Genomic DNA, 22,369 nt, shown 5'->3' with positions numbered 1-22,369 from the left:
TGGTCCGTCTCCCATAGAGTGCCAGAGCCTTCGTTTCACTTGCTTCAATTCACTCACTCATCCACTATTTCATCAGCTCCTACCCGACACCACCCTCGAGGCACGTGTGCAAGGCAAGGAGCCCTGCCCGGCAAGCAGGTGGTACAGTGGTTCAGGGCACAGGCTCTGGGCTCAGGAGATGAGGTTCCAATCCCAGCTCTGTCACCTGACTGACTGCGTGCAAGAGACATAACCTTTCCAGTCCCTTATCTGTTCTAATAGTTGTTCTGAGGGTTCAGCGAGACGAGCTGGTGTATGCAGAGCAGGTCCACGGCGAGTCGTAAGCTATGACTCCAATCAGCTCGAGCACTAGAAACTACCACTTAAGCATCGTCGGTCGGTGCCCCTGGGGCAGTAACAAGTGTCAGCATGGCACCCTCTTAAAAACACCACAAATAACCATGGACAAGATCATCTTTACCTTGGCTGGGAAGGAAGGACTACCTTCTATTTTGGATACTGTGCCTGAGAACAAGGGCATGAAGGCCTCTGGAAATCCCTTTGTATGTTTTTATTATAACAAATGCTCAGTTCTAGAAGGAGGAATACCTTCAACAGTCGCCCCAAAAGACTTCGTGTGTAAAGCACTATGGAGACGCCCACAAAAGTGCGTGTGTCGGGGAGAGGGAGGCTGTGTGAAGTTTTCTGATCTCTGCTTCTTCATTTTCCAGTCACACTGAACGTTATTTCCAAAGAGTTATTCTATCTTCTCTAAATCTGCAGATGCTGGAATCATTTACCTTTTCCTTTTATGGTGGTAATGGATTTCGAATCGCTCCAGTTTCCTATTCCCCGACTGGTCACTGCAGCCACCTTTCAAATCAAGAGTGCGAATTAGTATGAAATAAAGGCAACATACCACACAGTAAGAATCCCGAATGAGCTAAAGTGGTGAGGCTTTGGCTATAAGGGTGGAAGAAATTATACACAGAGGCATTCAGGATAGTCAGAGGCCCCAGCAACTGAAATAAGACAGGGAAAGAGACAACGGGAGGGAACCTGGGTAAAGGGAACTGTGATAGCACTGAAATTATGAAGGAGTCTGTGTATACACTTAATGGTCTCAAAACATGTTTTGCACAAAATCTCTTTTCTACTGAAGATGTTGATAATATATTTCATAAGAACCCCACAATATCATTTTATAAATGCTACTTATCATAGCTCTGTATCTCCCTGCAGCTAAAAATAAGCAGAAAAGAGGTGGGTGCAAAAGTAATTGGAGCTGGAGCACTAGCAGAATATCTGGGTTAAAAGCAGGTAAAGCTGCATTACCATCAGTTGTTGGTTATCTGAGCAAAGTCTGATTTCAAGTTCTCTGTGGCCTTGGTTTATGAGACTGAAAGAAATGACAAGCTTCCAGAGCAACAGGTTGGGTACTGAGCACACCACGAGTAAGCATCTCACAAAGGTAGGCACGGAGTTCTCATGAAAGGCCAGCCATCTCCCCATGTTCCAAGACCACCTGGACGGCTAAAACGCGTGCGAACACTCACTCTGACGGTGTACTGAGCGTTGACCAGTAGGTTCCTTATTTCTGTCGAGTTGCTAAGAGCTCTCTGGGAGGCCCACATCTTGGAACCACTCCTGCTGTACTCCACCTGAAGTGAGGAGAAAAAAAAGACTATGGACAGGTAACCAAAGGTCTGGGCATCCCGACATCTTGCAAGGAGGCAGGCAGAGAGAGGAGAAGGTGAGATGCAAGACGTTCCAGAGGATGGATGATTATTTACAAGGTGACAGCAAACCACGTCCTTGTCACACAGAACATGCTTCTGCCCTACCGGCCCCGGCAATCTCCCGCACTTACCCGCGCACAGCCCGCTGCCAGAGGGACTTACGATGTACTCCCGAATGAGGCCGTGGCTGTGGGCGGGAGGGGCCCAGCGGCCCACGATCACTCCTTCCACCTCCCTGTGGAGTGACAGCTGGAGGTTCTGAGGGGCGTCTGGCACTGGAAAAGAGGCAACTCAGGGTTAAAATCCATCTGCATACTCATCAACTGGAGGAATTTCCCTGAGCTCAAAACTTGGACGAGAAAGAATCCAAAGCTGCCAGTGGGACCTATCCCCTAGAACACCTTTCTTCTCTTCCAGAATGCAAGGCCTGCTTGTATTCATCACACATCTAATGACTGCACATATCAGACCACGGCTCAGCGAGTCTGATGCAGGCCGGGGGCTCACCAGGGGCTGCAGGACAGAATCACTTGGACGGGCTAAGTCACCACTGGCCCTGGGCTTTGATGCTGAGATCTTAATTGTCAAGGACGGCGTCTGCTGTCCTGAACTCTCGTACAACCAGAGAACCATTGGTGTGGCTACAAAGAAATAAAACTTTCTTTTTTTTTGGCCACGCCGCGCAGCGTGCAGGATCTTAGTTCCCTGACCAGAGAGCAAACCCATGATCCCTGCCGTAGCAGCCCGGGGTCTTAACCACTGGACCGCCAGGGAAGTCCCAAGACTTACTTTCTAATAGCACAGAACTTCTAAATTCAAATGAAGGGACCCCCTTCAAAGCAGGCTCCTTAAAAACTTCAGTGCTGGCATTTCTACGACCTTTCGGGATCTCCCCTTTTGCGACTGCCTTCAGGGCCCAACTAGAAACCACACAGAAACCAGTTACAGTGCTTCCCAGTCAAACTTCATTCCGACTGCACAGTAGTTATTCATGCTGATAATCCGCTGAAGATGAATATTAAGGGTTGAACTGTATCACCTCCAACCCCAAATTCAGGTGTTGAAGTCTTAACCCCCAGTACCTCAGAATGTGTATTTAGAAATAAGGTCTTAAAAAAAGTCATTAAGTTAAAATGAGGTCATTGACCCTTACCCAATATGACTGGTGTCCCTATAAGAAGAGGAAATTAGGACACAGACACACACAGAGGGCAAACCACGTGAAGACGGCCGTCTGCAAGCCAAGGAGGCCTCAGAATGAAACCAACCCTAGACCTTGGACTCCCAGCCTCCAGAACTGGGAGAAAATAAATGCCTGTGGTTTAAGCCACCCAATCTGGGGTACTTCGTTATGGCAGCCTCGGCAAGTGAACACAATGAATGTTCATCAACAAGCCATGGCCTGCAAGCCCTTGGAGGGCAGGAACTGTGTCTTATTCATCTGATTCTCCAGTGTCTAACCTAATTCCTGAGCAGTAGTAGGGACTCAGCTACCGTCTGTGGAGAGAAGATCAACGAATGGGATATTTCAAAAATGGTTCCACTTAGAGTTCAGCTAAGCTAGCCCATGGTATTGCCGCCTCAGCATCCATTTTATTTAGACAAATAGGCTAAGGGGGCCTTAAGTTGACATTAGCCCCCAAGCAAGCCCTGGATCACAGCCCAAAGAGTCACAAGCAAATGCAAATCCCTAACGTGACTTCCCCAAGGGCCCTTGTGATAAAGTTTTCCCACCTCCCAGGACCTTCCCCCTTGTGCTCCTTAGGTAAGACTCCCAAGAAGTTTAACAAAACCCCCCTTTTTTGGTGTGAATTCGCCAAGCCAGCCCTAGCCCAGGAACTCCACAGCACTCCACCCACAAATCCTAAAAAAGGCATGTGCCTCAGGTCCTGCTGCTCTCTGCCTGCACCTTGCCTTGACCTCCTGCGTGGCCCCTTGAGGTACGCGTATACCGCCTTCAGAACCTGGGAGTAATAAACTTCTCTATTTCACTTTCCCTGGTGGGCTTCTGCTGACTCTCTGACACTCTCTTTGCTCTACTGAACAAATGTTATTCTAACAAAGTCATAACTCATAGATTCTTTTTTGTTTGTTTTGTTTAGCACTTCCTTAATTTTTTTCTTTTTTTGAATTGTAGTTAATTTACAATGTTGTTTTAGTTTCAGGTGCACCACAAAGTGATTCAGTTTATTTATATATATATATATTCTTTTTCAGATTCTTTTCCACTGTATATTGAGCATAGTTCCCTGTGCCATACAGTGGGTCCTTGTTGTTTACCTATTTTATATCTAGTAGTGTGTATCTGTTAATCCCAACCTCCTAATTTATCCCTCCCCCCAGTTTCCCTTTGGTAATTATATGTTTGTTTTCTATGTCTGTGAGTCTATTTCTGTTTTGTAAATAAGTTTGTTTGTATCACTTTTCTAGATTCCATACATAAGCGTTATCAGGTGATATTCGTCTTTCTCTTTCTGACTTACTTCACTTAGTAAGCACTTCCTTACACTCTGGCACTACCAGATGCTCCAGGTTTATCTTGTAGATCTCCTGCCCCAGGCCTGGATTTGGCCATTTCTTTAAGGAGCCCTGTGTCCTTTTATTGAAGAAGGCATTAGAAACCTAAATCTGAATGACAGGTATGCTCAAGGCTATTAAAGTTTTTCTGGGCCTTCTCAGTTGACAAAGCAGAAAAATATGCGTGTGTACCAACCTGTGCACATACACATATCTATAAATATTTTACGTGTAACCATCTACACGCATATTAAGATAAACATAGTTCATATTAACATCTCCAAATGTAAACATGGTTCTGATGGCAACTGCAAATGAAAAGTTCACAAAACCTGGGGAGCAAAGATCACGGGAATAAGCAGAGTCACCCACTGTCAACTACTGTGAAGGGGAAAGAACTAGGGGACTCTCTATGACCCAAGGGTTTTGGTAAATTTCCTTAAAATGAACCCACAATACTTCTGACAAGTCTCATACGTTAACAGTGATGATCTCCAAAGTACCAAATACTGGGAAATACCTAGAGACGGAAGGTAGAGGTAGAAAGAGAGCAATGGTGGGCAGAAAAACATTATGTATGGTGATCATTTTGTAATTACAGAAATATCAAATCACTATATCATACACCTGCAACTAACACGGTGGTGTAGGTCAATTATACTTCAATTAAAAAAAATCGTTTTAAGACATTGAAAACAAACGTATGATTGCCAAAGAGGAAAGGGGGAGAGGGATAAATTAGGAATTTGGGATTAACAGATACAGACTACAGTATATAAAATAAATAAACAACAAGGCCCTACTGCACAGCACAGGGAACCACATTCAATATCTTGTAATAACCTATCATGGAAAAGAATCTGAAAAAGAATACATATATATATGTGTATAACTAAATCACTTTGCTGTACACCTAAAACCATGTAAATCAACTATACTTCAATAAAAAGAATTGTATTGAAAAAAAAAAGTGACATAATAAGAACAACTCAGCCAGGACCATAAAACTTAGCCACATAGGAAGCACAAGTACTTTTATTCCCACGCCCCTGAGCATCCTGGGAAACTCTTAAAAGTAAGCTGTAGCACTTACATCCTTCTGGAGTTCTCAGGGTCACAAAGTCATTGGTGCTGTGCACCTTGCTCAGACACTGGACCTGGACTTTGACCTGATACGTGGTGTCTGGCTTCAAGACTTTCAATATTGTGTTCGTTTTATTGCTGTGGGTTTCCAGAGTCTTCCATATGCTCTCTCCAACCACCCTGGCCAAGAGAACAAAGATAGCATCACATCAAAGCAGCATGGGGTGGCTGAGATGCCTGAATCCGTCAAAAAGAGCTGCTCTGTGCACACACTGAGCTTATGGAACATCCGGTGGGAACAGAAACATCATGTTCTCCCACGGCACAGATGGGACCCACCTGTAGTAGACGTTGTACACACAAGAAGCAGAGGGCATTTTCTTGGGCCGCACCCAGGTCAAAGTTACATCCCCAGAGAAGTCAGCTGTCCACTGAAGATTCTGTATTTTGTATACATTTAATTCCTCTAGAGAGAGCAAGGGGAAAAAAGAGAAATTGATATCTTATAAATCTTGGATTTCAAAGGACCCAAGAGGTTCCTTGGTTTCAGGCAGACCTGCTGTGATGTGGTCAGGCCACCACCATTATCTTAACACACTCCAGAAAAAAAAGAGAGTTCAGACCTTCCTATATAACCTTTCCCAAGGTCTCCTAAATTTCCAAGCATGGTCTTTCTCCTTGCATTTCACCTCCTTGTCTGCACTGATTTAAGCCTGATTCTCAACAGAGAATGCTACAAATCCAAAGACAATATCATGGCAGGATCCGTTACAGCTACAGACTGAAATGTTTGTGTCCCCCAGAATCCATATGCTGAAAACCACATCCCCCATGTGATGGTATTAGGGGGTGGGGCCCTTGGGAGATGATTAGGTCATAAGGATGGAGTCCTTGAAAATGAGATTAGTGTCCTTGTAAAAGGGGCCCGAGAGAGCTCCCTCACACCTTCCACTGTGGGAGGACACAGAAAAGACAGGCTGTCTATGGACCAGGAAGTGGGCCCTCACCAGACCACCGAATCTGCTGGTGCTTCAATCTCGGACTTTCTAGCCTCCAGAACTGTGAGAAATGAGTTTCTGTTGCTTCTAAGCCACTCAGTCTGTGGTACTGTTATAGCAGCCCCCAAATGATTGCTAAATGCATTCCAGACAGAAGGATGGAGTTCACCCCACCACAAAGCCTGACACTCTGTGGGAACAACGATGCCTCAACACAGGGATGTCCCTCCAAAGCCAATCTAATATACTCCAGTATAAAATAAAAATTTAAAAAAACTCCTATGAAAGATCAAGTTAAATTGCTTTATTTGCATAATAGAATGCACTACTGTAATTAAGCAAATCATAATTCTAAGACACTACTTAATTTTTCATAATTAGATACTATAATTTCATAGTATCTTTTGATTAAAATTATCATTATTTAAACTCAAAAAAACCCCATTCTAAGATGTAACTATTATATATAGGATGAATAAACAACAAGGTCCTACTGTATAGCACAGGGAACTATATTCAATATCTTGTGATAAAGCATAATGGAAAAGAATATTTAAAAAATAAATAAATAAAAGGATCCAAGTACCAATACAAGGACTAAAGCAAAAGAAAACAGAACAAAAAACCAAAAAAACCAAAAACAACCAATCTAAGACCAACATTTCCCTGAGAGCGGCGAGGTGAGCTGGAGGCTGCATCAGAGGCAGGACTGGGCCTCGCCTCACCTGCAGCTCCAACAGTGAGCAAGAATCTTTGCATTTTCAGACTGAGGAAGAGCTCAAGAGGGTTCAACCTCAGGGCCTACTCAGCAGGGCCGAGGGTGAGCCCGGGGTCCTGGGGGGCCACACTCACCGCTGCAGGTGCGCTCGTCGCTCTCGTCCGAGCAGTCCAGGAAGCCGTCACAGCGCTCGGAGAGCACGATGCAGGCCTCGCCGTCCTCGCACCGGAACTCCTGGCCTGTGCAGGTCAGGGTGCTGCGCGTGGCTGCAACACACGAGGGGCCACGGTCACCAAAGGTTTATCGTGTTCGGGAAAAGGGAACTCATCAGCTTCTGCTTCAAAAGACCCTCGGGATGGGGGTGGCGGGGACCCCACGCTGGCCTGCTAATCCCTCTTCATTTGACATTGACCAGGGGAATGTGCCTTCAGGAAGGGCCAGAGCTTTGGCATCAAACAAATCAGGGTTTACATCCTGCTCTGTATGAGCCTGAGCTAACTGCTTAATTCAGGCGCACCTCGTTTTATTGCGCTCAGCTTTATCATACTTTGCAGATAATTGCGTTTTTTAACACATTGAGGGTTTGTGGCAGAGCAAGTGCCATTTTTCTAACTGAATTTGCTCACGTCATGTCTCTGTGTCACATTTTGGTAATTCTCACACTATTCCAAACTCTTTCATTATTATTGTATTTATTATGTTGCTCTGTGATGAGTGATCTTTTATGTTACAAAAGGGTGGCAAAAAGATTACACCTCACTAAAGGCGCAGGTGATGGTTAGCATTTTTTAGCAATAAACTATTTTAAAATTAAGGCACGTACGTTATTTTTTAAACATATGCTATTGCACACTTAACAGACTACAATATAGTGTAAACATAACTTTCATATGCACCAGGAAACCAAAAAATTCGTGTGACTCGCTTTATTGCAGTGGTCTGGAACGGAACCCGCAAAACCTCTGAGATCTGCCCGTAGTGCCCAAGTTCAGTTCCCCAGTATAAAATTGGGGTGAGGGCTTCCCTGGTGGCGCAGTGGTTGAGAGTCCGCCTGCCGATGCAGGGAACACGGGTTCGTGCCCCGGTCCGGGAAGACCCCACATGCCACGGAGCGGCTGGGCCCGTAAGCCATGGCCGCTGAGCCTGCACGTCTGGAGCCTGTGCTCCGCAATGGGAGAGGCCACAACAGTGAGAGGCCCGGGTACCGCAAAGAAAAAAGAAAAAAAAAAAAAAACTGGGGTGACAACTCCATCCCTACTGTGTCTACAAGACCCAGTGAGATCAAGCACCTGGAACACGCCTGAGAGCAGGCATCCACGAGGTGCTGCTCTTCCTCTGCGGTACTTATTCCTAATCATCTGCTCCTGTTGCTAGTCTGCAGTCCAGAATGACCCTCTGATTTCTGGTTTGAGTGAGACTAATAGTAATGTGATGAATCACAATAGTAGAGGCATGTCTATTGTATGTAGTCTTTTTAATTGTTTAGCTTTTCAAAGTATTTCCGCAGACAATGATATAACGCAAATAAAGAGCACTGATGAGTTAAGAGTTATGCAACTCGTTGGCTAGAAACCATAATCTGATATTCTCTCCAGTTTGGAAAGTAGATTTAAACTGCATGAGAGGCTCTAAAAAGGAAGCGATGACAATGTAACTGCAAATGATCCTAAAAAGAAGAAAGATGAGAATGGCTACAGAAACCGCATCTGCCACCCCAGGTAGGTCTGCACCAGGTCCTGGTTCAGGTACCTTGGGCCTTCATTATAGAGACTCACAACTGCCTGCTCAGCCCTGGACAGGGAGAGTTATATCAGAACCCGACCCCACCAGTAAAGAGGTTCTAAAGTCACTCTTGCTCCTCCACATCAAAGATGTCCATATTCAAATCCCTGGAACATGTTAAAGTCACCTTATAAGGCGAAAGGGACTCTGCAGATGTGACTGAGCTAAAGACCTTGACATAGGACTTAAGCCTGGGTTACCCGGGCAGGTCCATCCAATCACACAGGCCCTTAAAAGCAGAGACCCTGGGCCTTCCCTGGTGGCGCAGTGGTTGAGAATCTGCCTGCCAGTGCAGGTGACACAGGTTCGAGCCCTGGTCTGGGAGGATCCCACGTGCCACGGAGCAACTGGGCCCATGAGTCACAACTACTGAGCCTGCGCGTCTGGAGCCTGTGCCCCGCAACAAGAGAGGCCGCGATAGTGAGAGGCCCGAGCACCGCGATGAAGAGGGGCCCCCACTTGCCGCAACTAGATAAAGCCCTCGCACAGAAATGAAGACCCAACACAGCCAAAAATAAATAAATTAATTAATATTTTTTTTAAAAAAGCAGAAACCCTTTCCCAGTTGTGGTCAAAGAGGAAGATGTGAAGACCAAAGAAGGATCAGAGAGACAGAATGTTGCTGGCTTTGAAAATGGAGGCAGGAGGCCTCTAGAAGCTGAGAAAAGCAAGGAAACGGATTCTGCCCTGGAGCCTTCAGAGGACTCAGCCATGCCTTCATCTTGGTTTCAGCCAGTGAGACGTCTATAAGATTTCTGACCTACAGAACTGTAAGATAATAAATGTGTGTTATTTTAGGGCATTAAGTTTGTGGTAATTTATTACAGTGGCCATAGGAAACTAATACACACTTGAAACATTGTGATTTGTCCAGATCTTACATTGGGATTCTACCTCAGTTTCCTGAGTTCAAACTGTAATTTCTCCACTGGGACTCAGAATCAGACTCCCCCTAGCTTGTGCTCCCCACCCCATGGAAATATACACACAATGTTCCATACAATGACTCTATCCATACTAGAAGAAATCCAAACAGACCACTAAACCATGGTGGTTATCCGACAGTAGAGAATCTACAACAGTGGTTCTTAATAGTCTTCTGGGGAACGTCTAAAACATACAGATTCCTAGGACCTGCCCCAAAGCTACTGAGGCAGAAACATGGCACTGGGCGTGTGTCGTATTTACAGATTCCACAGTGATTCATCAGAACTGGCCAGCACTGAGGACTTCTGTTCTAGAACAAGGTGATCCTGTTTTCTATCTGAAGCACTGCATCCACTTCTGAAAAACACACTTTGAGATGTAGGTAGAGAAACTGGATAATGTTCTCACAAGAGCAACCAGGATGGTCAAGAGGAACAGGTAAAGGATTCTGGGAGCTTTTACTAGAGATGAAAAGATACAGGGTTTGGAAGTGGGAGGTGGGGGCAGAATATAACAGCTGTCCTCAACTGATGAGTTTCCTTGTGAAAGAAGGGTGAAGACTTCTCTGAATGTCTCTAGGATGGAGGTACAGAATTCAGTTTTTTAAAAGAATGCCCTAATATAGTAACTCTCAATGGGAGAAGGAAAATATTGAAACCACTTGTGAGGCTTTTTACAAATTATAATCCCCCATCCCCTGGAGAATCCTTGTATCATACAGTTCTGTCATTTGCTGAGCAAAAATTGGTTTGCCTGGGGGAGCTTGGATGGGGGGCTTGGTTACATATAAAATTGCATTAGAACATCTAGAAAAGGTTTGAGAACTACTAGTGAACAGTCTCAGAGGCGCAAGATGGAATTCATCCATCCATCCATCCAGTGAACATTTATGGAGGTCCTACCATGAATCAGCTGCTATTCAAGACGTTAAGGATATAGTGATGTGTCAAACAGACAAAGGACCTACCCTCATAGAGTTTACCTTCTATTAAGAGAAACAGCAAATGAGTCAACAAACAAATATGTTACTTTAGATAGTGATAAGAGCTACAAAGAAACATAAAGGCAGTAATTGTAAGAGAGTGACGGGGACTTTATACAGGAGAGTCAGGGAAGGACTCCAGGCTCAGAGGGGATTGCTTTGGAAAATACCAAGATCCCCATCACAGAATTACTCTGCTTGGTAAGAATGTGGTAAAATATAATCAAAGAACAGCTGAACAGTAAAGCTGGAGGATGTCCGAGGTTTCTTTATGAAACATGTCTCAATATTTTAAAAAGGAGAACATAGTTTTTAGAAACTGGGAATAAGGCTGTCATTAATCTCCCAAAATTCTTAAACTGATTATTAAACAAATGATTAATGGGCACTTAGAACAGAATGTAGTGGCTTTCAGGGGCCAGCTTCTCTAAGAAGAGGCATGTCACGCTAATCCATTTCCTTTGCTGATAGGGTTATCCGATTAATGGATTGAGAAAGATTGTAGATAGAGTACACCTTGATTTTAAGACCCTTAACCAAGCAACATCCTTATGTATAAGGCAGATTTGAAACAGGCTAAAGAAACTTATTTAAAGAATACCCATTAATGGGGCTTCCCTGGTGGCGCAGTGGTTGAGAGTCCACCTGCCGATGCAGGGGACGCGGGTTCGTGCCCCGGTCCGGGAAGATCCCACATGCCGCGGAGCGGCTGGGCCCGTGAACCATGGCCGCTGAGCCTACGCGTCCGGAGCCTGTGCTCCGCAACAGGAGAGGCCACAACAGTGAGAGGCCCGCGTACCGCAAAAAAAAAAAAAAAAAAAAAGAATACCCATTAATGAATTAATCCCACCCAAGAGGAAGCTCCTATTTCATTTCTTCTTTGTTAATTATGTTTAATGTTCTTCTTACTATACTTATCTGGCTCAGACATTCCTACTATTATTTTGGTAAGTGTTGGATCAATCTGCCCTGTTATTTTAATGTCCCAAAGGCCCACTTTGTTCACTCTTTTAATAGAAGTGCAGGATTTTACACTAATCCCCATTTAATTTCTCTGTGTTATTTTGGAGTATTCCTCCCTACAAGAACTTTCAACACGGTTTGATGAAAAGATCACAATTTTGTACAAAAAAATACTGAATAAATGCCCCAGTCTGTTACTGACGAGGTGACCCTCTTTGAAGCTTAACTTTCCTATCTCTAAAATGGAGATAATACCAGAATTATTATTATGAGAAACAAAGCAGAAGCACAAGACATCCTGCCTCTAGAAGTCTTCCCTGGGGGAGACGGCCCCGCCGATGACTCACGGCAGTTGGCCTCGTCCTGGCCATCCTGGCAATCCTGATGGCCATCACAGCGCCTCCAGCTGGGGATACACTTCTTCGGTTGCCGGCACTCGAACTCAAATCGGTCACATCGCCCGAGCTGGGTGGGAGTGGAGGCAGCAGTGACATTTGCTAGAAGAAAAGATTTTTAAAATTCACTTTTTAGTACTGAGGGGCTGGCCAGCAAGAGCGACCTATTGGGTGTGTTGGAGATCTCGGTGCTTTAGGAATTACGACGGGGACCTGAACAGAAACGTGAGCTCTGGTGAAAGACGGCAGGTTGACAAGACACAGGGATCTATCTCATCTTTCTCTCTCTCAGGCCCAAACTTAGTTGAAGACTTTGAAGACAGAAGTGAGTAAATCTTGCAGAAAGTAGAAAAAGAAAAGATTAAAGAAACATTTTTTTAAGTTTTAAAAAAGTAAGCGGACTAGATCAGGAGATTCAACATATTACTGACGAGAGTTCCAGGAAGAAAAAGAAAAGAGAGAAGAAAATACTAAGGGATATTTCAAGAAAATTTTCCAAAACTAAAATACGTAAATTTCCAGAATAAAAGAGGACATCAGTGTCCACCACATTAGATAGAAAGAGACCCACAGCAAAGCACATCACTGTGAAATTTCAACACTGGTACCAAAAGGAAGATTCTACAAGCTTCCAGACAGTAAAAACAGATTACATATAAAAGATTCAAATCAAAATGGCTTTGGATTTTCCAAGAGCTGCTTTCTGAAGACAGAAATTCGAATGTCTCTGAATTTCTGAAGGATATATATATATATATATATATATATATATATATATATATATATATATATTTTTTTTTTTTTTTTTTTTTTTTACAGCCTAGAATTCCAAACCCAGCCCAATTACCAATCAGGTCTGAACACAGAAGAAAAACACTTTCAGACAAGCAAGGCCTCAAATATACCTCCCATGTACTCTTTCTCAGGAAATTCTGGAAAATGTGCTCTACCAAAATGTGGGATTAAACTAAAAACCAAGAGGAAAGACCTGGGATATAGAAAAAAGGAGCTGCAACGTGAGAGAAGTAAAGTGAGTCCTAAGGATGGAGAAGCAACCTCCCAGAAGATACCTGTGCCCCAGACAACCGGCACAAACCAGAGAAACTCAAGAGATAAACACCTTGAATGAAGGCCATCATCACCGTGTCCTCGGGCACCATATCATCATATTCACCTGACGAAGCTACCAGAGGGTGTGCTCCACCAAAAAAAGGGAGTAAACCAAGAAAAAGCAAGACACAGGGTTCAGGAAAACGGGGAATCTAAATCAGGAGAAAGGCAAAGAGAATTCCAGGGAGGGCAGTGAAGCCCCAGGGTAAGGACAGGCAGCAGGCTGGGAGAACAGTCGGCCCAGATAGGAGAAGCCAATCTCCTCTTAGAAGGGATATCTCCAAGGGAAACAATGGAGCTGAGAAATCACCTGATACGGTGACCTTGTGGAAAGTTACACCAAGAGGCTGCTGGAAGGGAGGAAGCACCAGCAAAAGATACGAAATAACCTGAGCCAGCAAACAACAACAGAAAACAATGATTAGCTTTGGGATACTGTTTGTATTCCATAGTTGGATAACTGGATTTTCAAAGGGCCTCTCCAACCCCCAGAAGCACTCTGCTAAAACAAAGTGCATGGAGAAGAGTGGGGGAAAAAATGAGGCCAGAGGACTGGGCCAAGGCACATCATGGCGCTTACACCTGGACAGTAAGGGCACCATCAGGGGGGTCCAGGCTGGGAGAGGATATAATTACGTATTAGTATGTATGAGGCTTCTTGGAAGATAAATCGCAAAGTGGGGAGACATAAGGCAGAGAACCCAGTTCAGAGACTTATCCAGTGAAGAAATAAGATCTGAGAGCTAGATGCCAATTTAACTTTACATGGGCAACATACCTAAAAAAGAATTCAAAAAAGCTGAAGGCAGCATCTAACCAGGAATCTGCTCATTGAATTAGCCCGAATTTGCTAGAGTTGGTTAACGTCCTGCTCAGTTTCAGTAGCAATTTTGAGAGAGGGACAATCAAGTTACTACATAGAGAGATGGGTCTTGGGGGGAAAAGGGCAAAGATAGAAGGGTTTTTTTTTCACTTGTTTTAATCTGAGAAGCATTTACGGGGCACTGGCTACTTGCCTATTATTGTGGTAGGCAGAGTGGGAGATTCAGACTAAAACACGAGGTCTGGCACAATCGCTACAGAAAGGAAAGATTTATACACATGCAATGACCAGGAAGCAACATGTGACTGTTCATAGTTCAGCACCAAAAGGACAACAGGGCAGAGTTCAATGACACTGGAAAAGGGGTAGACATCAGCTAAAGAACTCAATGAAAGCTCTGTGGGGGTGGGTCTTGAGAGGGGGAATAAAACCCTACCTGCCTGAAAGAGGAGCCTCAATCTTTAGTCAACCTACCATTCACACGGGGAGCTCCCAGGCTCCAGGCAGAAATTCTGATTCTATAATTTTATAAACACCCCAAGTGATTCCATTACAGGTGGGCTTCAGGCTGTACTTTGAGAAATACTGACAACATACTGAGGTCTCCTTTAACTATGAAACCTGTGTTTCTGTCTGCCCTGACCAACAGTGGGTTTCACAGAGAGGGAAAGTAGGGGGACGAGGTCGGGTCTGATAAGGGCAAAAACCCTACTGGAGGAATCTAGGCAGAGAAGAAGCAGGTGTGTCCAGGGTGGGTGAGGAGCGCAGCTTGCAGAAGTGAAAAGTAATGGCAAGCAAGGAAAGGTCAGCTCAAACAGGGCCTTGAAAATAGGACTCAGGGGTTAGGGTCTCTCTTCTGGACAAAAAGGACAAGGGGAAACCAGTGATGATTTTAAACAGGGAAGAGATGGGATGAAAACAAGTCTTAAAGGAGGAAAATCAGACTATTGACCTATAAGTTTGCTGAAAAGAATTATGTAAACCATGGCAAGCAATGATCTATTATTATTTTATTATAACTGAGTTTGAAATGGAAAACTGTTTAGGAAAGGATACAATTCTGCCTGCAGTTAAGGATGTGCCCTAGGCGGCGGTCTCACGGTTCACCAAGACCTCCAGCAATACGGTCACTCACAAACCTCCAGAGCCTCTCTGTGTTCAGCCACTAGATGGCAGTGCTTACCCTTTTGTTAATAGGATGGCCGCCAACTAGCAAGCCAGAGACTCGGGTTCTGTACCCTGCCCGACCCCCGCACTCCACCGCCCCGAGAGTTTAATACACACAGACACCTCCCCTATAATTCCCATGGTAACCTCCTGTGGAGAGGAAGCAAAGGAGACCCAACCACAGCCAAGGAGGAAAGCAGGGCGGCTGGCCTTTCCCTACAGGAAGATCAGAGGGCAGTGATAGAAGATGACTTCTGAGTTCCCTGGGGTCTCCCTGCTCTGGAGGTGAGAAGGGGCCTGGCCACAGAGCAGAGTCCCAGAAGGCAGGATACTGCCCTCAGCCAGGCTGTGCCCAGGGTGTAGCCCCAGAGGTCCTCTCCTTAAAGCAGGTGCCACGGGCCAGGGCCGGGTCCAGCACTCACCAGGCGAGGGGCAGCCTTCCTCATCCGAGCCGTCTGCACAATCTCGGTACCCGTCACACACCCAGCTGTCCATCACGCAGGCCCCACTGCTGCAGCGGTAGTAATTGGGCAGACACGTAGAGGGCCCGGGAGTAGGGGAGGGAAGAATATGTGAATCTGAGGAAAACACCAAGCAAGGAAACCCAAAATGTTACAGGAAGCTTGATCTCAGACCCAAATGTGTCCCAAACCTAGTATGGATGTCCCAGATTTAGCTGCACCAGCCCAGGGAGGCCGGGGTCCGGCACAGTTCTGAACAGTGAAAAATCATTTATGATGGGGTGTCAGAACAGACTGCATTCTCTTCCCTTCTTTGGAGTGGATTCACCTTACCTATTTGATTTGATCTGGGCTAACATTCGGATGAGTTAGTTTTCGCAGGGGCTCGTGCAGGCTGGTGGAAGGACTCGGAATGCACAGGGTGGGTGGGAGAATTAACTCCTTCTGGAGGATAAACCCTGTTCTGCTTAACTTAACGCCAACCTTCCCAAGACCAGCTCCGGGACAAGAACACCAGGAAGGAAAGGGACGGGCACACCGCCCACACCAGTGCTCCCCTGGCATGTATCACGTACACATAAATGTGTCACGGCCCATGCATCACCCAGAGCGCTCATTACAACGCAAACGCTGAGTCAGGAGGGAGGCCTCGGGTGGGGTCAGAGGCTGCGATTCTAACAAGGAGCTGTGGGTCTGCAGGCCTGTGGGTCTGCAGGCCACACTCGGGGTAGCCAGGCGCTAAAGTCCTCACTGTGCCCTGGAGAGCATAACCCTCGGAACAGGAGAAATCAACCGGGCGGCTTTCACAGTGGGAGGGGGAGAGAAAAGAACTCAGAGAGTTACCCCCCAAAAAAATCGCTGCCTAAGCCAGGCACCACAGAGACAGAGCTGGGTTCCATGTGAACAGGTGGGAGGACGCTGGCATGTCTCCGCGATGGGGCTGGCCCGGACCCTCACCTGCACAGTCCTTCTCATCAGACCAGTCCCCGCAGTCGTTCTCCCTGTCGCATTTCCACCTGTTGGGGATGCAGTGCCCATTCTCGCACTGGAACTGGAAGTAGCGGGAGCAGTTGGGGGCCTCCGTGGGGTTTTCTGGGGGGTGAACCGCATGGTCAGTCATCTGCCCTGCATGCTGTGAACACAGAGCTCCAAGGACACACAGGCTCCTCACCCAAGCCCCAAGGCAGCCCACACGGCCCTCCCAGAGAAGTACAAGGCAGCTTCCCGGACCCATCGGGAGACAAGAGCACATCCACAGACAAAAGCCCACCTTCCTGGATTCCATCTCACATTCTCTGACCTATGCCTCTTGCTAACGATACCCGAGTTTTAATTTTGACACTTCACCAAAGGAATGACCTAACTACTGATGATAACGTGACGGTGACAGGGATTTCCATTACGTTGTGGCCTCTGTAACCTTTCCAGGGGAGGGGGAAGCACATGCCAAAATATTTATCCTAACTCCTCTATCATATTCCTTATATATAACATGAACTTCCTAACTGGGGAAAGAAAAGAAAACGGAGTAAATACTCCCTAACCCCTGCTAGGGGGTAGGTTCTCACTTTAAGACTCAATTCCTTACAGGCAGATTCAAGAACTGGCAGGAACTGTGGCTGAGGAAGGAGATGGCAAAGCCGGCGCCGGAGTGGCCCGAGCGCCCCCTCCTTAACTTCAGGCGCCTTCAACCCGGAGATGAGGGAAGCGAGGAGGCAGATCTCAGGTCTCCTTACCACAGCTGGCTTCATCAGAGTCATCCCCGCAGTCATCCATCCCGTCGCACTTCCAGATCAAACTGATGCACACTCCATTCTGACACTGGAAACTGAACTCGTCACACACCTTGTGGAACTCGGGGCCTGGGGCTAGGGAAGGAACGAACACCCGAAAAATCCAGATTGCTTCTACACCGAAGAGCTCAACATAGCACTGCTGTTTGGAAACGGGAGGAAAGAACAAATGTCCTCCAGCAAGAGACTGCACGGCTGAAGGATCTCTCGAAAGTGAGTCAGTTGAAAGCCTGGCCCCCAGCAACTCAGAAGGCAACTGTATTTGGATAAGGTCTCGAAAGGGGTAATTAAGTTAAAGTGAGGTCATGAGGGTGGAGCCCTAATCTAACAGGACTGGTGCCCTTATCAGAAGAGTGAATGAGGACACAGACAGGCACAGCAGGAAGACCATGTGATGTAGACACAGGGAGAGGACGGTCGTCCACAAGCCAAGGAGAGGGGCCTCAGAGGAAGCCAACCCTGCCGCCATCTTAACCCTGGATGTACAGCCTCCAGAACTGTGAGAGATTACCGTTCTGTGGTTGAAGGCCCCCAGTCTGTAGTCCTCTGTTTTGGCATCCCAAGCAGACTGAAGCAAGTACCTACTATTGAGTTGGCCAAAAAGTTCGTTGGGGTTCGTCCGTGACATCATGGAAAACCCTGAACGAACTTTTTGGCCAGCCCAATGTAATACGCGCAGGGCAGTGTTGGGGACAGGGCTGCAGCAGAGAACGAGACAGAGACCTGCTCTCAGGCACACACACTCCAGCTGAGGGAAGCAGCCCACAAAATAAGCGTACAGCGTGCGAAGTGGAAGTGAGTGCGGTGAAGACACTGCAGCAAAGCAAGGGGGCCACTCAGTGATGGGGGCGCAAGAAAGCCTGTGGGTGAAGTTGACATGTGGGCCAAGGGCTCGGTCACCCTCTGTCCTCCCGTTTATCTGTACAACTAACAAGCAAGCTTCCGAAGCAACAAAGGTGAGCTTTCTCAGAAAAGGCAAGACTGGACCCTCAATCGAGACCTTGTAAACTAGATGGAGGCACATCCCCAGGCAGCCCAGCACCCCTTAGTCTCTCCAGTGCCCACGGGTGACCCCCCTCCCCCCGCCCCACTCACAGCATCCCGCAAACACCGCATCTTCGTCCGAGCCATCGCGGCACTGGATGATGCCGTCACACACCATGGACTGGAACAGGCACTGCTGGCGGTTCTTACACACGAAGTCCATGAAGCGAGTACAGAGGGGCTCTGGAAGGGTCCAGCAAGGGAAAGAGGCCGTGAGCCCCCGGGGCTGGAGGCCTCGTGGGCCCTGGGAGGATGCACCCTGGCCAGCCATGCATTCGGGAGACTGACAGGCACAGTCACCGAGTGCTTGCTTTGAGCAAACCCTGAGCTTTAGTACATGGTTAAAACTCCCAGGACAATATGATGAGAGGTTTTACTCTCCTGTTTTCCAAATGAAGCACAGGGGATGGCAGTGTTAAGTATTTTGCCAAGAGCACACAGTGGGTGAGGGTGGAGCCGAACCTGAATCCCAGAGCTGCCTGACATCAAAGCCCATGATCTTAACCACTATCAGTCAAATTCTGACTCTCCAATATGGGGCTTGGCAAACCGTTGCTATGAAAGCATGGAGTCCTAACCACTGGACCGCAAGGGAATTCCCCCACCCCCAACTTATATTATGTTGAAGCCCTAATCCCCAGTGTGACTGTATTTGGAGATAGGACTTTACAGAAGTAATCCAGGTTAAGGGAGATAAATCAATTGATAAATTGATCAAAAGGATCAATAGAAGTGGTGTCCATATAAGAGGCAACAGAAATGCAGGCACAGAGGAGGCCACGTGAAGACACGGCGAGAAGGCGGCCTTCAGACCTGAACTGCCACGCTGGCTCATCCCTGGGTCTCCAGCCTGCTCTTCCCCAGGATGGGCACCACTGACTCCAGACAACCTTTCCGGGTCCAAAAAAACTGGGCATAAAAAGGGTCCTGGGCCTAAAACTGTTACCCGAGTGATAGTCAGCAACTAGGAAAACCAATGAAGTAGGAGAAATAAGTGTCCACTTCCAAGCCATTGGTCCATTCACAGGACATACTGCAGTTGAACAAAGATGATCATGGACCATGACCTAAGTCCACAGTCACCCACCACGGCTCCCTCCCTTGCTCTCCTTCCCCCATACCGCACCTCCCCAACTCCATCCCTCTGAGTCCTGGTCGAGAACTTGGGGTCACTGCATTTACAAGCTAATTGCTGGCAGGTACTGAGGAAATGAAAGCATTTAGTCCAATGTGTGCCCTTCACCCACAGCCACAAGGCACCCCCCAGGCAGGGTGAGGACTCACCACAGTGCTGTTCGTCTGAGCCATCCGAGCAGTCGTGCAGACCATCGCAGTGTTTGCTGGATGGGATGCAGGTGCCATTCGGGCAGCGGAATCCGTTGCACTTCTTCTCTGGAATGTGATTCAAGAAGCAGCAGAATAAGGAAACAGGCAGGCACTCACATCATTGTTTGGCTGGGGGGCTGGGGAGGTGATGGGTATAAATTTGTGCCACCCTACGGAGAGCTATCACTATTACAGACGTATACATACGGTGACCCAGCAATGGCACTTAAGAAAAGTAATCTACCTACACGAGTGAAAAATAACGGAGACACAAGGTTATTCATTGCAGCACTGTTTGTAATAGATACGTATCCGTCAACAGGGGACTGTGTAATGACTGTACACAGGAACACTAGCCTGTTACAAAGAGACTGAAGAAGCACTACGTAAAAACAAGTCCTAGATATACAGTTATATGGAAAACCAAGGTACGTGGCATACTACATATGTAAAACAGGACAAGAACACGTAGTATATTTAAATTTGCATATATGCACAAAAATCTTCTGAAAGGATACACAACAAAGGGAGGGAACTGAGCAGATTTTTCTTACCTACTCAAAAAAAAATTTTTTTTTTTATGAAAAATAAAAGAAAAGCTTCAAGTGGATGGAAAAAAGTAGGACACTCTTAAATCACTCACTGTCTTAATTCTTCGGGAGTTGTAAACCGAAGCCCTTTTGGAGAAAGTTTGTCCCAGAAATGTTAAGAATCTTAGGTTTCACACTTAGCATAGAATTCTTAGCACTAGGTCACCCCTTCTCCTGAACAGAGAGCTATTGCCAGACACGTGGCTTATAAATCACTTCCAGCAGGCCAGTTGCAAACCTAACTCTTGGTGGAATGGTCCCAGGAGGATCAGGGATAAGGCAAGAAAATAAATGTGTTTTAATCCTATAAAAAAGTCATCATTCTGGGCTTCCCTGGTGGCGCAGTGGTTGAGAGTCTGCCTGCCAATGCAGGGGACACGGGGTTCGTGCCCCGGTCCGGGAAGATCCCACATGCCGCAGAGCGCCTGGGCCCGTGAGCCATGGCCGCTGAGCCTGTGCGTCCGGAGCCTGTGCTCCGCAATGGGAGAGGCCACAGCAGTGAGAGGCCCACGTACCGCCAAAAAAAAAAAAAAAAAAAAAAAAAAGTCATCATTCTTAGGAGACTGTTCAAAGGACATCGAAGAGAAACAGTAAAGGAGTACCTGAGTTGGGGAAATAGTTAATGCCACTCAGCATACAAAGGTTTTTCAAAAGTATAAATTTTAAATTTTACAAGACAAATGCCCACTCACTAAATTAGTGAAAACAACTCAAAAGATTAAATCAAGGGAGGCTTGGGGAAACATACGATATATTACTGATGGAAAGCCTTTCAGTAGAGTCACTTGGAAATAAAATCTGGAAACGCTTCATGAGAACCATGGAAATCAATCAGAACCTTTGACCCAGCACTTCCACATTGAGGGACATAACCCAGGAAGTACCTCAAAGGAAAACGAAGCCTTCATTTCCAAGGACACGAACAGTTTTACTATGCATGACAGTATGAAACTGAAATTATTCAACCAGGGAGGGACTAAGTAAAACTACGTTATAGCAATACAAAGAGGAAAGGCATCTGCCGTGAAAATGCTAACCACAGAAAAATACAGACGTATGGAAACATCTTTGTTTAATATTGTGCCATGAAAGGAGCAGAATATAGAATAGCATGCAGACAATGACTACAACCCCATGAAAATTAGGGACGTATGGTATGACATAACAGAAAAGATGTATATTGGTCTCTGCCCCTGGTTACTGGCATCAAGCTCCTAAAACCCTTATCATTTCCTGAGTGACGGGAATGTCTTTTGTTCTAATGAGGTGACTGGCGGGGGGCGGGGGGGCTGGTCATCAGAAAAGCCATGTGACGATTAGAGGCTTAGAGCTTTCCAGCCCATCCCCACTCCAGGAAGAGGAGAGATCTGGAGACTGAGTTCACAATGGATCATGCCTAAGTGATGAAGCCCCACCCCCAAATACCAAAAGTAGGCAGTTCAGACCGCTTCCAGGCTGTTGAACACGTGGAGGTACTTGGAGGGTGGTGGGGCTTGGAGAGGGAATGGAAGGCCCATGGCCTTCCCCATACCTTGCCCTGGGCTCTGGGCTCTCTTCCATCTGGCTGTTCACCTCTCTCCTTTATCATAACCTTTTACAATAAACTGAAAAATGTTGTTTCGCTGAGTGCTCTGAGCCATTCTAGCAAATTATCAAACCCAAAGAAGAGGTTGTAGGAACCCAGATTTATAGCTGGTTGATCAGAAGAACATGTGACAACATAGGACTTGTGACTGGCATCTGAAGTGGGGGCTGTGTGATGTGACACTGTCTTGAGGACAGTGTCAGGATTGAGTTAAATTGTAGGACATGCTGGTGTCGGGGAATTGCTTGATATGGAAAACACACATTTGGTGGCCAAGAAGTGTCAGAAGTATTGCGTGAGCAGAGTATTGAGACTATAAGGACAAAACAGGGAGTCTTTCCCACAGACACACGGCAAGAGGATAAGGAGAGAGAGCTTTAAAACTAT

At 46.4% G+C, this 22,369-nt stretch overlaps 1 protein-coding gene across 2 annotated transcripts in view; it reads right to left on the bottom strand.

Moving 5' to 3' along the window:
- The window catches only part of SORL1 (sortilin related receptor 1), a gene marked incomplete at its 3' end in the record, with an annotated part of 162,909 nt that overhangs the window by 23,861 nt on the left and 116,679 nt on the right, over positions 1-22,369 (bottom strand). For both annotated transcript variants that reach the window (XM_082626509.1, XM_082626508.1), the window contains exons 27-38: positions 19,766-19,873; positions 18,533-18,664; positions 17,381-17,512; positions 16,602-16,736; positions 15,606-15,761; positions 12,036-12,185; positions 7,169-7,300; positions 5,658-5,784; positions 5,329-5,498; positions 1,881-1,993; positions 1,536-1,640; positions 780-852 (exon numbers count right to left, since the gene is read on the bottom strand). In XM_082626509.1, coding sequence (XP_082482635.1) covers positions 780-852; positions 1,536-1,640; positions 1,881-1,993; positions 5,329-5,498; positions 5,658-5,784; positions 7,169-7,300; positions 12,036-12,185; positions 15,606-15,761; positions 16,602-16,736; positions 17,381-17,512; positions 18,533-18,664; positions 19,766-19,873 — 1,533 coding nt within the window. The remainder of the gene's footprint in view (positions 1-779; positions 853-1,535; positions 1,641-1,880; positions 1,994-5,328; positions 5,499-5,657; positions 5,785-7,168; positions 7,301-12,035; positions 12,186-15,605; positions 15,762-16,601; positions 16,737-17,380; positions 17,513-18,532; positions 18,665-19,765; positions 19,874-22,369) is intronic.

This window comes from Mesoplodon mirus (assembly GCF_964341445.2).
Source record: "Mesoplodon mirus genome assembly, chromosome: 7".
NCBI classification, from domain to species: domain Eukaryota; kingdom Metazoa; phylum Chordata; class Mammalia; order Artiodactyla; family Ziphiidae; genus Mesoplodon; species Mesoplodon mirus.
Note: the sequence above shows the minus strand (reverse complement) of the source record. Positions and strands in the feature narration are given on the sequence as shown.